This window comes from Oncorhynchus gorbuscha, linkage group LG01, assembly GCF_021184085.1.
Source record: "Oncorhynchus gorbuscha isolate QuinsamMale2020 ecotype Even-year linkage group LG01, OgorEven_v1.0, whole genome shotgun sequence".
Classification (NCBI taxonomy): domain Eukaryota; kingdom Metazoa; phylum Chordata; class Actinopteri; order Salmoniformes; family Salmonidae; genus Oncorhynchus; species Oncorhynchus gorbuscha.
The window spans coordinates 20146193-20163986 of NC_060173.1; the positions used below are offsets into that span (position 1 = coordinate 20146193).

Consider the following 17794-nt stretch of genomic DNA (forward strand, 5'->3'; position numbering starts at 1 on the left):
GCTACTTGTAAGAATCTCTAATATAAAATATATTTGAATTTGTTTAACACTTTTTTTGTAACTACGTGATTCCATATGTATGATTTAATAGTTTTGATTAAATACCCTTGAATAAGTAGTTTTAAGTACTTTTGACTGGTACATTTGACTGGTGTCCCCTGTAGAATTACAGTTGAGGTTGGGAGTTTACATACACCTTAGCCAAATATATTTAAACTCAGTTTTTCACAATTCCTGACATTTAATCCTAGTAAAAAGTCCCTGTCTTAGGTCAGTTAGGATCACCACTTTATTTTTAGAATGTGAAATGTCAGAATAATAGTAGAGAGAATGATTTGTTTCAGCTTTTATTTCTTTCATCACATTCCCAGTGGATCAGAAGTTTACATACACTCAATTAGTATTTGGTAGCATTGCCTTTAAATTGTTTAACTTGGGTCAAACTTTTCAGGTAGCCTTCCACAAGCTTCCCACAATAAGTTGGGTGAATTTTCACCCATTCCTCCTGACAGAGCTGGTGTCACTAAGTCAGGTTTGTAGGCCTCCTTGCTCACTCACGCTTTTTCAGTTCTGCCCACACATTTTCTATGGGATTGAAGTCAGGGCTTTGTGATGGCCACTCCAATACCTTGACTTTGTTGTCCTTTAGCTATTTTGCCACAACTTTGGACATTGTTCTTCTGGAAGACCCAAATTTGATCAAGCTTTAACTTCCCGACTGATGTGCACCAGTCCCTCCTGCAGCAAAACACCCCCACAACATGATGCTTCCACACCCGTGCTTCACGGTTGGGATAGGTGTTCTTCGGCTTGCAAGCCTCCCCCTTTTTCCTCCAAAAATATTGATGGTCATTATGGCCAAACAGTTCCATTTCTGTATCATCAGACCAGAGTACAGTTCTCCAAAAAGTACAATCTTTGTCCCCATGTGCAGTTGCTAACCGTAGTCTGGCTTTCTTATGGCGGTTTTGGAGCAGTAGCTTCTTCCTTGCTGAGCAGCCTTTCAGGTTATGTCGATATAGGACTCATTTCACTGTGGATATAGACACTTTTGTACCCATTTCCTCCAGCATCTTCACAAGGTCCTTTGCTGTTGTTCTGGTATTGATTTGCACTTTTCACACCAAAGAACGTTCATCTCTAGGAGACCGAACACGTCTCCGTCCTGAGCAGTATGCCGGCTGCGTGTTGCCATGGTATTTATACTTGCTTACTATTGTTTGTACAGTTGAATGTGGTACCTTCTGACATTTGGAAATTGCTCCCAAGGATGAGCCAGACTTGTGGAGGTCTACAATGTTTTTTTTCTGAGGTCTTGGCTGATTTCTTTTGATTTTCCCATGATGTCAAGCAATGAGGCACTGAGTTTGAATGTAGGCCTTGAAAAACATCAACAAGTACACCTCCAATTGACTCAAATGATGTCAATTAGCCTATCCAAAGCTTCTAAAGCCATGACATCATTTTCTGGAATTTTCCAAGCTGTTTAAAGGCACAGTCAAATTAGTGTATGTAAACTTCTGACCCACTGGAATTGTGATACATTGAAATAATCTGTCTGTAAACAATTGTTGGAAAAATCACTTGTGTCATGCACAAAGTAGATGTCCTAACCGACTTGCCAAAACTATAGTTTGTTAACAAGAAATTTGTGAAATTGTTGAAAAACAAGTTTTAATGACTCCAACCTAAGTGTTTGTAAACTTCCGACTTCAACTATATAACTATATATTAGAGCCAGAATACAGTGAGAGGTGTGTCTGAGATTCTAGTATATACAGTAGATGATATCAAATTTGAATGGACGCGAACACATATTTTGCAGATGTATTCGAAGATGCAGTGATATACTTATGTTTCTAGCAGTGCAGTATTCTGAGGACCAGCGGGGGCTGGGGACATGACGTGTCCCTGCCTGGCCCTTTTCACAACTGTCTTGGTGTGTTTGGACAATAATAGTTTGTTGGTGATGTGGACACCAAGGAAGTTGAAGGTCTCAACCTGCTCCACTACAGCCCCGTCGATGAGAATACACCAGCAATACAAAACAATACCCACAAATCCCCAAAATAATACAAAATCATCTGAACAAGCAATGTCAGTCTGGAATATATATACACTACAATTCAAAAGTTTGAGGTCACTTAGAAATGTCCTTGTTTTTGAAAGAAAAGCACATTTTATTTGTCCATTAAAATAACATCAAATTGATCAGAAATACAGTGTAGACATTGTTAATGTTGTAAATGACTACTGTAGCTGGAAATTGCATATTTTCTATGGAATATCTACATAGGCGTACAGAGGCCCATTATCAGCAACCATCACTCCTGTGTTCCAATGGCACGTTGTGTTAGCTAATCCAAGTTGATCATTTCAAAAAGGTTAATTGATCATTAGAAAATCATTTTTCAATTATGTTAGCACAGCTGAAAACTGTTGTGATTGAAGAAGCAATAAAACTGGTCTTCTTTAGACTAGTTGAGTATCTGGAGCATCAGCATTGGTTGGTTCGATTACCGGCTCAAAATGGCCAGAAACAAATAACCTTCTTCTGAAATTCGTCAGTCTATTCTTGTTCTGAGAAATGAAGGCTATTGCCAAGAAACTGAAGATCTCATACAACGCTATGTGGAGAATATATTTTTCTATTTTACAATCACCAAAATAATTTCCCTTAGAATGCCTTTGTTATACTTGTTCAGCAGCTCGAACCCAAAAATGATCATTCACAGGAATGTTTTTTCTTTGTGTGAAATCACAACTTTGCAGTGTGATGCAAACAGAAATGGCATTATCTGGAATCTTTTTTTCAAGAAGGAAATGACACATTTTTTCACTTTCATAAGTCAATGTTGGGCAATTCCATGGTAACAGAATGATGCTGAGACTCAGATCGTCCATTTAAAATGTTTGTCAAACAAAAACCAATGATTGCAAAACCAAAGACTACTTTTAACAATTTAAAACCTTTCAAAAACAAATTTACTTGAAGAACAGTGCAGATTCAAAGTTTGGTAACAGAGTGACGGTTTGTGCTGTCATTCTGTTACCAAACTTTGCATCTACACAGTTCTTCAAGTAAATGTGTATACATTTTGAAGTGAATAACCTGAGTCTCGTCTGTTATTGTGTAATTGCCCTTCAAACTGCTTTAGTAGAAACAGATTGACGTCACCATTTCCTGTCGTATCTCAAATCCCAACAAAGAGATATCACCGCAGTGACACAGAAATAAGTATTCAAACATTAAAGGGTCTTATTTTTTTATACATGTTGTACTTGTGACAGCTTCAAGTTATAATTTGTAACATAAAGCCTATGATAAAATACTAATATTTTCATTTGTTCAGAGCAATACGCCAGAAAGCTTTTTGACAGGGTACAGTAGGTTGTGAAGTGATCAGTAAATGTTTTTGTGTATGTGTGGCAGTCATGGCAGCTGCTTTAAGGAGTGGCTCATAGTTTTTTTTTCTCTTTCTTGTAAATGCTACTGATGCGTATGTGGTAGTGCTGAGAATTCCCCTATATATATTTGCAAACCTTTCTAAACCTGTTTTTGCTTTGTCATTATGGGGTATTGTGTGTAGATGAGGGGAAAAAATAATTTAATCCAATCTGATTCACGCAGTGTCCTCTGAACAGATGTTGAGATGTGTCTACTTGAACTCTGAACCATTTATTTGGGCTGCAATTTCTGAGGCTGGTAACTCTATTGAACTTATCCTCTGCAGTAGTGGTAACTCTGGGTCCTCCTTTCCTGTGGCGGTCCAAATAAGAAAAACCTTGGTGTAGGTGTGTCCAAACTTGACCGGTACTGTGTGTGTGTGTGTGTGTGTGTGTGCACGCACAAGTGTGCCTGTGCATATTGCTGCAGCTCCGTCCAGGCTGTACGTGTGCTATAGGTGGCTGGGGAGCAGATGCTCCTTGGTCTGAATGTGTTTCTTGTGCTCGGCGGTGTGGAGGTGACTGGGTATCAGGACACACTCCTCCTGCTGCTCGCTACATAGCGCAGACATTTTCCATTCTGTCAGAGCGAGCACACTGGCTTCTTCCAAACTCAGCGCCACTTCATTGAATGACTTCAGATGTTGAGATGTGTCTACTTGAACTCAGAAGCATTTATTTGGGCTGCAATTTCTGACGCTGGTAACTCTATTGAACTTATACTCTGCAGTAGTGGTAACTCTGGGTCTTCCTTTCAAATCAAATCAAATCCAATTTTATTTATATAGCCCTTCGTACATCAGCTGATATCTCAAAGTGCTGTACAGAAACCCAGCCTAAAACCACAAACAGCAAGCAATGCAGGTGTAGAAGCACGGTGGCTAGGAAAAACTCCCTAGAAAGGCCAAAACCTAGGAAGAAACCTAGAGAGGAACCAGGCTATGTGGGGTGGCCAGTCCTCTTCTGGCTGTGCCGGGTGGAGATTATAGCAGAACATGGCCAAGATGTTCAAATGTTCATAAATGACCAGTATGGTCAAATAATAGTAAGGCAGAACAGTTGAAACTGGAGCAGCAGCATGGCCAGGTGGACTGGGGACAGCAAGAAGTCATCATGTCAGGTAGTCCTGGGGCATGGTCCTAAGAAAAACACTGGAGTAGGTGTGTCCAAACTTGACTGTGTGTGTGTGTGTGTGCACACATGTATATATACATACGACTTCAACTCTCGTATATATATTCTACCAATATATATATCTCAGTTGAAGTCAGAAGTTTATATGCACTTAGGTTGGAGTCATTAAAACTATTTTTTCAACCACTCAGCAAATTTCTTGTTAACAAACTATAGTTTTAGCAAGTCGGTTAGGCCATCTACTGTGTGCATGACACAAGTGATTTTTCCAACAATTATTTACAGACAGATTATTTCACTTTTAACTCACTGTATCACAATTCCAGTGGGTCAGAAGTTTACATACACTAAGTTGACTGTGCCTTTAAACAGCTTGGAAAATTCCAGAAAATGATGTCATGGCTTTAGAAGCTTCTGATAGTCTAATTGACATCATTTGAGTCAATTGGAGGTGTGCCTGTGGATGTATTTCAAAGCCTACCTTCAAATTCAATGCCTCTTTGCTTGACATTATGAGAAAATCTAAAGAAATAAGCCAAGACCTCAGATGTAGACCTCCACAAGTCTGATTCATCCGTGAGAGCAATTTCCAAACGCCTGAAGGTACCATGTTCATCTGTACAAAGAATAGTACGCAAGTATAAACACAATGGGACCATGCAGACGTCATACCGCTCAGGAAGGAGACGCAGTCTGTCTTCTAGAGATGAACGTTCTTTGGTGTGAAAAGTGCAAATCAATCCCAGAACAACAGCAAAGGACCTTGTGAAGATGCTGGAGGAAATAGGTACAAACGTATCTATATTCACAGTGAAATTAGTCCTATATCGACATAACCCGAAAGGCCGCTGAGCAAGGAAGAAGCCACTGCTCCAAAACCGCCATAAGAAAGCCAGACTACGGTTTGCAACTGCACATGGGGACAAAGATCATACTTTTTGGAGATCTGTACTCTGGTCTGATGAAACAAAATAGAACTGGTTGGCCATAATAACCAGTATGTTTGGAGGAAGAAGGTTTGCAACCCGAAGAACACCATCCCAACCATGAAGCTCGGGGGTGGCAGCATCATGTTGCGGGGGTGTTTTGCTGCAGGAGGGACTGGTGCACTTCACAAAATAGAGGGCATCATGAGGGAGGACAATTATGTGGATAAATTCAAACAAGACATTCTCAAGACATTAGTCAGGAAGTTAATGCTTGATTGCAAATGGGTCTTCCAAATGGACAATGACCCCGATCATACTTACAAAGTTGTAGAAAAATAGCTTAACGACAACAAAGTCAAGGTATTGGAGTGGCCATCACAAAGCCCTGACCTCAATCCATAGAAAATTTGTGGGCAGAACTGAAAAAGCGTGTGTGAGCAAGGGGGCCTACAAACCTGACTCAGTTATACCAGCTCTGTTAGGAGGAATGAGCCAAAATTCACCCAACTTATTGTGGGAAGCTTGTGGAAGGCTACCCAAAATATTTGACTCAAGTTCAACATTTTAAAGGCAATGCTACCAAATACTAATTGAGTGTATGTAAACTTCTGACCCACTGGGAATGTGATGAAAGAAATACAAGCTGAAACAAATCATTCTCTGTACTATTATTCTGACATTTCACAGTCTAAAAATAAAGTTGTGATCCTAACTGACCTAAGACAGGGTATCTTTACTTGGATTAAATGTCAGGAATTGTGAAAAACTGAGTTTAAATGTATTTGGCTAAGGTGTATGTAAACTTCCGACTTCAACTGTATGTATGCATGTACAGTGGGGCAAAAAAGTATTTAGTCAGCCACCAATTGTGCAAGTTCTCCCACTTAAAAAGATGAGAGACCTGTAATTTTCATCATAGCCACACTTCAACTATGACAGACAAAATGAGAAAAAAAATCCAGAAAATCACATTGTAGGATTTTTAATGAATTTATTTGCAAATTATGGTGGAAAATAAGTATTTGGTCACCTACAAACAAGCAAGATTTCTGGCTCTCACAGACCTAGAACTTCTTCTTTAAGAGGCTCCTCTGTCCTCCACTCATTACCTGTATTAATGGCACCTGTTTGAACTTGTTATCAGTATAAAAGACACCTGTCCACAACCTCAAACAGTCACACTCCAAACTCCACTATGGCCAAGACCAAAGAGCTGTCAAAGGACACCAGAAACAAAATTGTAGACCTGCACCAGGCTGGGAAGACTAAATCTGCAATAGGTAAGCAGCTTGGATTGAAGAAATCAACTGTGGGAGCAATTGTTAGGAAATGAAAGACATACAAGACCACTGATAATCTCCCTCGATCTGGGGCTCCACGCAAGATCTCACCCCGTGGGGTCAAAATGATCACAAGAACAGTGAGCAAAAATCCTAGTGAATGACCTGCAGAGAGCTGGGACCAAAGTAACAAAGCCTACCATCAGTAACACACTACGCCGCCAGGGACTCAAATCCTGCAGTGCCCGACGTGTCCCCCTGCTTAAGCCAGTACATGTCCAGGCCCGTCTGAAGTTTGCTAGAGAGCATTTGAATGATCCAGAAGAAGATTGGGAGAATGTCATATGGTCAGTAAAAACTCAACTCGTCGTGTTTGGAGGACAAAGAATGCTGAGTTGCATCCAAAGAACACCATACCTACTGTGAAGCATGGGGGTGGAAACATAATGCTTTGGGGCTGTTTTTCTGCAACGGGACCAGGACGACTGATCCGTGTAAAGGAAAGAATGAATGGGGCCATGTATCGTGAGATTTTGAGTGAAAAACTCCTTCAATCAGCAAGGGCATTGAAGATGAAACGTGGCTGGATCTTTCAGCATGACAATGATCCCAAATTCACCGCCCGGGCAACGAAGGAGTGGCTTCGTAAGAAGCATTTCAAGGTCCTGGAGTGGCCTAGCCAGTCTCCAGATCTCAACCCCATAGAAAATCTTTGGAGGGAGTTGAAAGTCCGTGTTGCCCAGCAACAGCCCCAAAACATCACTGCTCTAGAGGATATCTGCGTGGAGGAATGGGCCAAAATACCAGCAACAGTGTGTGAAAACCTTGTGAAGACTTACAGAAAACGTTTGACCTCTGTCATTGCCAACAAAGGGTATATAACAAAGTATTGAGATAAACTTTTGTTATTGACCAAATACTTATTTTCTACCATAATTTGCAAATAAATTAATTTAAAAATCCTACAATGTGATTTTCTGGATTCTTTTTCCTTCTCAATTTGTCTGTCATAGTTGAAGTGTACCTATGATGAAAATTACAGGCCTCTCTCATATTTTTAAGTGGGAGAACTTCCACAACTGGTGGCTGACTAAATACTTTTTTGCCCGTCTGTATGTATGTGGTGTAAGCCCAGCCAATTCCCCTAACCTCTTGTCATGTCATTTTTCAGATGGTTGTGGTTTACTCAGAGATAGTATTTGGTAATTCTATCAAAACTCAGAACCATCCTGTGCTGATTTTTTTGTAAACTTGTAACAGTAGTCTTGTTTATTTTGTTTCCTTAGCTGATATTTTGACCAATGCCTGCCTTCAACTGTCTATTTAGTATTTCTCTTGTGTGTTGAAGCAGTGCTAAAACATAGCCCAGATGGGATTTAATTCAAGATAAATTATTAATGGGACTTGCGAAGCAAACGTTTGTCATACGTCCCATTCTAAATAGTATTATTATTATTTGTAACGCTACTCCTCCTTCAACATTTAAGCTAGAAAAGTCATAAATGGTCTGGAATAATGTGCTCGAATACAACTTTTTCATATCTTTTTGACTTTTTTAAATATTAAACTTTGTCATTTTTTAAATCCATCTTCATTCACTTTCATGCCATTTCCTCAAGATTATAAATGCCCCATTGTGATAGCATCACTTCCGCCATTCCATTCACTGCAAATGCAACAATGTAACTTTTGACACAAATCAGCTTCTCTGCTATTCAAATCTTTCATTTGAACAAAAATATCTCATTCTGATACAAAATTACAGCTGTTTTAATAACTGCATCAACATTTTCTGTAACTTTATTTATAAACAATGGACATTTGTACCACTTTAGCAGCAAGTTAGACAGACACTTAGAGCATATGAAACCTTCCTCTATTTCTCTGCTTCTCAAATAAAAAAATTGGAACAGATATCTTCTACCAATAAAAGTTTACAGCTGTTTCTCAGAATTTAGATTGACAAAAAGTTAGCTAAGTGTCTCATCATTGAGCAGCCCAAATGGAGCCGTTGTTATGGATGCTCACAGATGACAAGGTACAAATCTGTCGTTCTGCCCCTGAACAAGGCAGTTAACACACTGTTCCTAGGCTATCATTGAAAATAAGAATTTGTTTAACTGTCTTGCCTAGTTAAATAAAGGTAAAATATTGTATATATTTTTTAAATGCAGAGGAGCACATGTGGCAGTGTAGGCAAAAATGATGATGAGGATTAAGTGACCACAACCACTGACCACAACCACATAACTCAACATAACTACTGAACTACACAACTGCTGAACCACACAACTAATGACCTCAACTACAAAACTACTGACCACTACTACTAACCACAACTACTGATCACAGTTACTGAACCACAACCACACAACTACTGACAAAAACTAATGTCCACAACCACAAAACTACTTGCCACAGGACGACGACACCGATCCCGTAGAGGTTAATTGCTTAATTAACTTAGGAACCACACCTGTGTGGAAGCACCTGCTTTCAATACACTTTGTATCCCTCATTTACTCAAGTGTTTCCATTATTTTGGCAGTTACACGTATATCTTTATGTAAGGTAATTAATGGTGTTTAATGTCCATGTGAAAGTGATTATTATTGGTAATGCATGTTACACAGCAGACAGTGTCATTGTATGTTTGCACTTCTCTTTCCTCAACTGTTTGTTAGGCTTCTTGAAAGGATAGGACATCACTTAAACTGTATTCAGTTCTCTTTCAAACATGCATACTCATTACCACTGGGTGGCAGCAAAGTTCTACCAATACACAACATAATGCAGTCTAAATAAATTGATGGCTGTGAAAAGATATGAACCTCAAGCATGTTTACTTAACACTGAGTAAAGTATAATCTCTTTATCTATTACCAACCACACTATGTAATTTCACCGCTTTGCAACTTTATCAACGATTATTGGGGATTTTGATAGGCACTGATGCAACAATTTATGTTTTCAAATTCTGAAGAAGTGTGGCGAGCACCATTTGACACTTAATAAGTAATGATTGTGAGTCAGTCATTTGCCACTGCTTCATTATTTTCTCCCATGCGACATATTGAAATAATTTGCGAAAACTATACTGTGAGAAGAACTGTGCTCTTGTTGTTGTGTTATCCTTCATTATTTGCTCTTAATCCTTCTGTGTGACTCCAGGTCGGGAGTTTGGTTAGTTCTCTGCCCGCTTGTCTTCCTGGCCGAAACAACCCCAGAGTGTGGAGCTCAGGTCTGTAAGCTCGGTGATGTACACATTCCCTGTGAAAATAAATCCCAGCAAAATACTGCATGGCTCAGGGCTTGAAATTAGTCCACAATGTCTACATAAACAGATGCTGGAGCTGGCTGGAGCTTGTCTGGGCTGAACCAGCTCATTGAAAGGGCTTCTCCGCCAGCCTGGAAAAAGAGGGCAAGGAACTCTGATTATTTCTCCTCCGTAATCCCACACCCTGGCCCTCTGTGTGCGTGTCTCCCTCTCTCTCGCTCTGTGTGTGTGTGTGCTCTCTGTTAACCCTCACTGAGATACCCCTCACCTTCCTGCATTGAGGGGCCAGAAACCTTCCTGTGGATAAGTTGCCTTGCCTTTTTGCCTTGACACAGGAAGATGAATAGCATAATTAGTGAAGGAATTTGGGCCCAACCTAGGTTAATTAGAACAAATAAATTGACTCGATTGGGAAAAGGTCACGGCACAGGACAGCTGTCACATGGAGCCTTCAAAAACTCACACAACATGACGGCTGCTAGAGGGGAACACCTCTCTCTGTCCAACATTTTTGTGTCTCTCTCGTTTTTCTCTCTTCACCCCTTCTCTCAACACTTGGGCTGTGACGCTGAGCTGTGTAGTGCATTAGGAGAGGCTGCATCTCTTCTTAACGCCAATGTTTCCATTCTGGTGTGTGTGTGTGTGTTTATGTTCAGAGAGTGCCTGCTCAGTGTGAGATGCCAGGTAGCGGGGGGAGGAGGAGGGGTGTGGGAACCACAGGGCAGACTGGGAACCTGTGGAAAGTGATGGATTCCTGACCCAGGAGAGCTCTATCTCTCACTGCTGCCCCCGGCCTGTCTGCGGCCTGGCTGCCTTGACCGCCTTGCACCGCAACACTCCTCATTTCACTTTTACAGTACCTCTTCCAAACAAGCAGTAAATCATGACACCACAGTTGCTTTTCTGCATTGAAAAATAAAATGTAAATGCCCTTGATGTCGACTTTGCAATAGAAGGTTACCATTGTATAACTAGGATTTGTTGAAGTAGCTTAGTCTAGCCCCCCCCAATCCATGATATATGGCCGAGAGTAGAGGTTGACCAATTCATCGAATGGCTGATTAATTAGGGCCGATTTCAAGTTTTCATAACATTCGGAAATCAGTATTTTCGGATGCCGATTTTACCCCCAATTATTTATTTTTTACACCTTTATTTAAGTATTGCTGTTACATTGCACAACCTTCAATGTTATGTAAAAATTAGCGGGCTGCGCGCTAATAGCGTTTCAAACGTCACTCACTCTGAGACTTGGAGTAGTTGTTCCCCCTTGCTCTGCATGGTATATGAAATACAAATGGTATAGAGAGAAATAGTTGTATAAATACTATATTAACTACAACCTAAAACTTCTTACCTGGGAATATTGAAGACTCATGTTAAAAGGAACCACCAGCTTTCATATATTCTCATGTTCTGAGCAAGGATCTTAAACGTTAACTTTCTTACATGGCACACATTGCACTTTTACTTTCTTCTCCAACACTTTGTTTTTGCATTATTTAAACCAAATTGAACATGTTTCATTATTTATTTGAGTATTATATTAAGTTAAAATAAGTGTTCATTCAGTATTGTTGTAATTGTCATTATTACAAATACATGTTTTTTTTAATTGACTGATTAATCAGTATCTGCTTTTTTTTGTCCTCCAATAATCGGTATCGGCGTTGAAAAATCATAATCGGTCGACCTCCAGCCGAGAGAGTGTTAAAAGTATGCCCTCGAAGAATAAGAATGACTAAATTTCTTTACATTTTGCAATGGGACTCAGTTTCAGGTGTGTAAGGCTCATAGATCCATCATCACCAAGTGTACACTTCTTACATCAGCATGCTAATACACTTACATGTATGGGCTGAGCTGGTTAATAATGGGCATTAATGTCATTTGTGATCCAGACTGGAATTAATACACTGATAATCTGAGTAATGCACTAATATAAAATATTTATGTAGTCTTTTATTTAAGGGAAAACAATGTGGTTGCAGATGTATATGAATTGGCTATGGAAACACGTATAGAGCAGCTGATGCTGACTTACCCGTGCGGCCCATTCTGTACCTACAGCATGTTTTCTGCAGACCTCTTTTTAATGACCTAATCGTCTAAATGAGCTGAGTAAATGGTGCAATTAATCAGCAAGATTCTCAACACAGCCATTGCCCCCCCCCAATACATAGCTGGACCAGGTGTTGCACAGAATCACTTTACTAGGTCACAGCTCTGACCATGCTTCCGGCGAGATAGGACAGGGGTCAGACTCCCCCGGGCCTGGGTGTGAGGATGCAGAGTCGCCCATGGTGCAAGGCCCAGGTTTACCCCGCGCTAGTCCCAGAAATCCCCCCTCAGCAGCACCCAGTGCAGGGGAACAACTATGGCCTTTGTTGGCCGCCCAGTGGATCTCACACACAGTTAACATAGACTTTTCCCACTGCCTCTGCCAAGAGTCTGAAGTCATTTAATGAAGTGGCGCTGAGTTTGGAAGAAGCCAGTGTGCTCGCTCTGACAGAATGGAAAATGTCTGCGCTATGTAGCGAGCAGCAGGAGGAGTGTGTCCTGATACCCAGTCACCTCCACACCGCCGAGCACAAGAAACACATTCAGACCAAGGAGCATCTGCTCCCCAGCCACCTATGGCACACGTACAGCCTGGACGGAGCTGCAGCAATATGCACAGGCACACTTGTGCGTGCGTGCGTGCGTGCACACACACACACACACACACACACACACACACACACACACACACACACACACACACACACACACACACACACACACACACACACACACACACACACACACACACACACACACACACACACACAGTACCGGTCAAGTTTGGACACACCTACACCAAGGTTTTTCTTATTTAGACCGCCACAGGAAAGGAAGACCCAGAGTTACCACTACTGCAGAGGATAAGTTCAATAGAGTTACCAGCCTCAGAAATTGCAGCCCAAATAAATGCTTCTGAGTTCAAGTAGACACATCTCAACATCTGTTCAGAGGAGACTGCGTGAATCAGAATGGATTAAATTATTTTTTCCCCTCATCTGTGTCTCTACGGACATTTCCTTCGACCTCATGGCTTGGTTATTGTTCTGACATGCACTGTCAACTGTGGGACCTTATATAGACAGGGGAGTGCCTTTCCAAACCATGTCCAATCAATTGAATTTGCCACAGGTGGACTCAAATCAAGTTGTAGAAACATCTCAAGGATGATCAATGATGATCAATGGTACAGGATGCACCTGAGCTCAATTTCGAGTCTCATAGCAAAAGGTCTGAGTACTTATGTAAATAAGCTATTTCAGTTTGACATTTTTTATAAATTTGCAAAAATGTCTTTAACCTGTTTTCACTTTGTTATTATGGGGTATTGTATGTAGACCTGAGGCTGGGTGGTTATCGGTTACTGTACTGTGGAATGCTCCCGACTGTCACTGTAAGCCCTACATCAATGGCTGAAAATTGGCTCAGCAGCTGCTGAAGCATCATGCTCCAAACCTGAGCGTACAACCTGAACACTGAAGAATAACACAATGTTTCTACTCAACTCAACAGCTACAAAATTCCCTTCATGGTGAAGTTTCAAAGAATGCCTTGTGTTGATTTTGTTTGGCATTGTTGGCAGTTATGTCCCTAGTCAATCATAGTAGGCCTGCTTATAGGCAAGTATATGGCTCCAGTGATCTCTTTGTTTGATTGTTTATCTGTGCACAGCTTTATCTTTTCATGTCATTTGTGTGTGTAAATGTGTGTGTGTGTGTGTGTGTGTGTGTGTGTGTGTGTGTGTGTGTGTGTGTGTGTGTGTGTGTGTGTGTGTGTGTGTGTGTGTGTGTGTGTGTGTGTGTGTGTGTGTGTGTGTGTGTGTGTGTGTGTGTGTGTGTGTGTGTGTGTGTGTATACACTGCTCAAAAAATAAAGGGACCACTTAAACAACACAATGTAACTCCAAGTCAATCACACTTCTGTGAAATCAAACTGTCCACTTCGGAAGCAACACTGATTGACAATAAATTTCACATGCTGTTGTGCAAATGGAATAGACAACAGGTGGAAAATATAGGCAATTAGCAAGACACCCCCAATAAAGGAGTGGTTCTGCAGGTGGTGACCACAGACCACTTCTCAGTTCCTATGCTTCCTGGCTGATGTTTTGGTCACTTTTGAATGCTGGCGGTGCTTTCACTCTAGTGGTAGCATGAGACAGAGTCTACAACCCACACAAGTGGCTCAGGTAGTGCAGCTCATCCAGGATGGCACATCAATACGAGCTGTGACAAGAAGGTTTGCTGTGTCTGTCAGCGTAGTGTCCAGAGCATGGAGGCGCTACCAGGCGACAGGCCAGTACATCAGGAGATGTGGAGGAGTCCGTAGGAGGGCAACAACCCAGCAGCAGGACAGCTACCTCTGCCTTTGTGCAAGGAGGAGCAGGAGGAACACTGCCAGAGCCCTGCAAAATGACCTCCAGCAGGCCACAAATGTGCATGTGTCTGCTCAAACAGTCAGAAACAGACTCCATGAGGGTGGTATGAGGGCCCGACGTCCACAGGTGGGGGTTTTGCTTACAGCCCAACACTGTGCAGGACGTTTGGCATTTGCCAGAGAACACCAAAATTAGCCACTGTCGCCCTGTGCTCTTCACAGATGAAAGCAGGTTCACACTGAGCACATGTGACAGACGTGACAGAGTCTGGAGACGCCGTGGAGAACGTTCTGCTGCCTGCAACATCCTCCAGCATGACCGGTTTGGCGGTGGGTCAGTCATGGTGTGGGGTGGCATTTCTTTGGGGGGCCGCGCAGCCATGTGCTCACCAGAGGTAGCCTGACTGCCATCAGGTACCAAGATGAGATCCTCAGACCCCTTGTGAGACCATGTGCTGGTGCGGTTGGCCCTGGGTTCCTCATAATGCAAGACAATGCTAGACCTCATGTGGCTGGAGTGTGTCAGCAGTTCCTGCAAGAGGAAGGCATTGATGCTATGGACTGGCCCGCCCATTCCCCAGACCTGAATCCAATTGAGCACATCTGGGACATCATGTCTCGCTCCATCCACCAACGCCACGTTGCACCACAGACTGTCCAGGAGTTGGCGGATGCTTTAGTCCAGGTCTGGGAGGAGATCCCTCAGGTGACCATCCGCCACCTCATCAGGAGCATGCCCAGGCGTTGTGGGGAGGTCATACAGGCACGTGGAGGCCACACACACTACTGAGCCGCATTTTGACTTGTTTTAAGGACATTACATCAAAGTTGGATCAGCCTGTAGTGTGGTTTTCCACTTTAATTTTGAGTGCGACTCCAAATCCGACCTCCATGGGTTGATAAATTTGATTTCCATTGATAATTTTTGTGTGATTTTGTTGTCAGCACATTCAACTATGTAAAGAAAAAAGTATTTAATAAGAATATTTCATTCATTCAGATCTAGGATGTGTTATTTTAGTGTTCCCTTTATTTTTTGAGCAGTGTATATATATATATATATTTTTTTTTTACTGACTGTATCCGTGTGTATGTATTTAGTCCTTTTCAACCATCTATTCACTCAGTTATCCGTGTGCAGATTGTAGTCGCTTTTGCTATTCTATTGTGCAGCTGTCCGTTATTTCAAACACTCAAGTGTCATTTGCCTCTGATTTCATCCCTTTCTTCCTCTCCTCTTTCTATTGGTGCGCTGGCGTACAGTGCTCTTCTTGATCTCATTGAGGGTGTATCAGCAGGCGGATTCATTATTTTCTTCCCCAAAAGCACGATTTTTTTCTTCCATAGCAGCTGTAAGCCCCTTTTTAAAGCCACGCACAATGTGTTTTTGTCCCTCATCCTGCTTTTCAGTGAAGAGTGCGGGAGCCGGGGTCTCTCTCTCTCTCTCTGCATCTGCGGGTGTGAGGCTGTCCCGGAGCCCTGGGGCATAATGAAGCATGCCCACGATATTAGAATGAAATGTAATAATTAATGGCGGCCTCTGCGAGGTGCACGTGGCCAGCGGTTCGCCTCGCGCCCAGCAGCTCCAGATAGCCTCCTGCTGCCCAGCCTCCAAAACAATGCACCGTCCCGGTCCACTTACCCAGCTCCACTCCAACACACTTGTTGTTGTCCCATCTTGTCCTATTCTCCCTACCGCAGACTTTTCAAAGTAAATTTGCAGTGGCTAGTCGCCTGTATCATCTGAAAGGGATACAAGGCAAACAGCTCTTACTGATTGTCTACTTGGCATTCCTTCATACCTCCTGTATCAATATCTTTCACCTTCTTTAAGGGGAATTATATTTACAGCTGGAGATGTTACCTTCCATAGTTTGGCTGTTATGACTGATTAATTATGTGCATTCCATGCCGGGTTCCTCGTGATCATTAAATGGTATGGTCATCCCTAATAAATAAATCAGGGGAGAGTTGAGAGTGACCAGTCACTCTGCAGCTTCTCCATGCTCTTCACTTTTACTGAGATCCTGAGAAAACACTAGCACAGAGCATGAATTAGTGCTACTGTACATGTCCACCCCAGCCTGGGAGTTGGATACATTAACTTTATAAGGAGTCACAAAGAGCATATGAAATGCCCTCTCTGTGCCTACTGGCTCCCTGAGAGTGAGAGAAGTATGCTTGCTTGGTTGGTTGGTTGGTGATGGAAATGCTAATTTTAATGCCTGGTTCTTTGAAGAGCTCTGGTCTGAATTCTGTTCTTGTATGACATTATGTGGTGTGAATGCTGGTAGTTTAGGATGGAAGGCAGCAGGGATGGGGTGAGCGAACAGAACCTTGATTGATCCCACAGACCTCAGAGCTTCCATGTAAGGGTTAGTGTGTGTCTTGTGGTTTGTGCATGCAGGAGACACTGGTCGGCATGGGACAATGCGTAATGGAAAAGACCAACTCCATCACTCTTCTTCCTCCCCAGAGTCTTTCCACCTCTCAGATGTCCCCTTTGGTAGTGGCTGCATGGCGCCCTGGCCGATTAGACAAAATAATTATGCTAATGAATATGTACGTGTTCTGGAACGTGTCACCATGGAGACCAGGGGTCTGTTGGACGAGCCCCCGTGTCTCCCGTCTTTATGGCTGTTTTTCTGGGATGATGGATGATGCAGGGAGATGGACGTGTCCTGCAGGGGCACACATGTGTCTGACTGGGATAGACATGGAAAAGGTGATGGATCCATTCAGAGGGGGCACCCTATAGGGCCTCACATGTCATCGATGTGAAAACAAGCTGATAGTCAACGGCCTGAGAAATTGAAATGGATTATTTTAATGAGCAACAGGTTGTCCATGGATGCATTATGTCCCTGGTCCAAGTTCATTCCCACAGTCGCCTTATGCTCTTCTCTCAGGTGACCTCGGACTGGGACTCCATTTAAGTTCACAGACCTAATGGCTCGTCAGGAGAGATGCTATCCAGCTCAACCTTACACAATGAGCACTCCTGATTAGCTGACACACACTGGGTACTTCTGATGTGAGCTGGCTCAGCTCTCTGACGTCCGTGGCTTTTCCACCCAGCTTTAAGAGTTAGCAGCGGTGTGGTGACTCTAGAAAGCATAGAGAGCTGTGTGTGTGGGGATTTAGTGTATGTGGAGTTCCGTCTCCTCTGAAGCTGTCCAGTCTGTCTGATATACACTTTATAAGGGGCTTGGAAGAAGGGGGAGGGATGGAGAAAGAAATCTAAGTGTGCTTAGAGTGTGCCAGTTCACCAGTTTGGTGGTCTTCTTCTGA

The 17794-nt window shown here is 42.3% G+C and overlaps 1 protein-coding gene across 1 annotated transcript in view; it reads right to left on the reverse strand.

Moving 5' to 3' along the window:
- The window catches only part of LOC124040372 (lysine-specific demethylase 7A-like), an 87730-nt gene that overhangs the window by 37098 nt on the left and 32838 nt on the right, over positions 1 to 17794 (reverse strand). The window contains exon 7 of the mRNA XM_046357552.1: positions 17070 to 17208. Coding sequence (XP_046213508.1) covers positions 17070 to 17208 — 139 coding nt within the window. The remainder of the gene's footprint in view (positions 1 to 17069; positions 17209 to 17794) is intronic.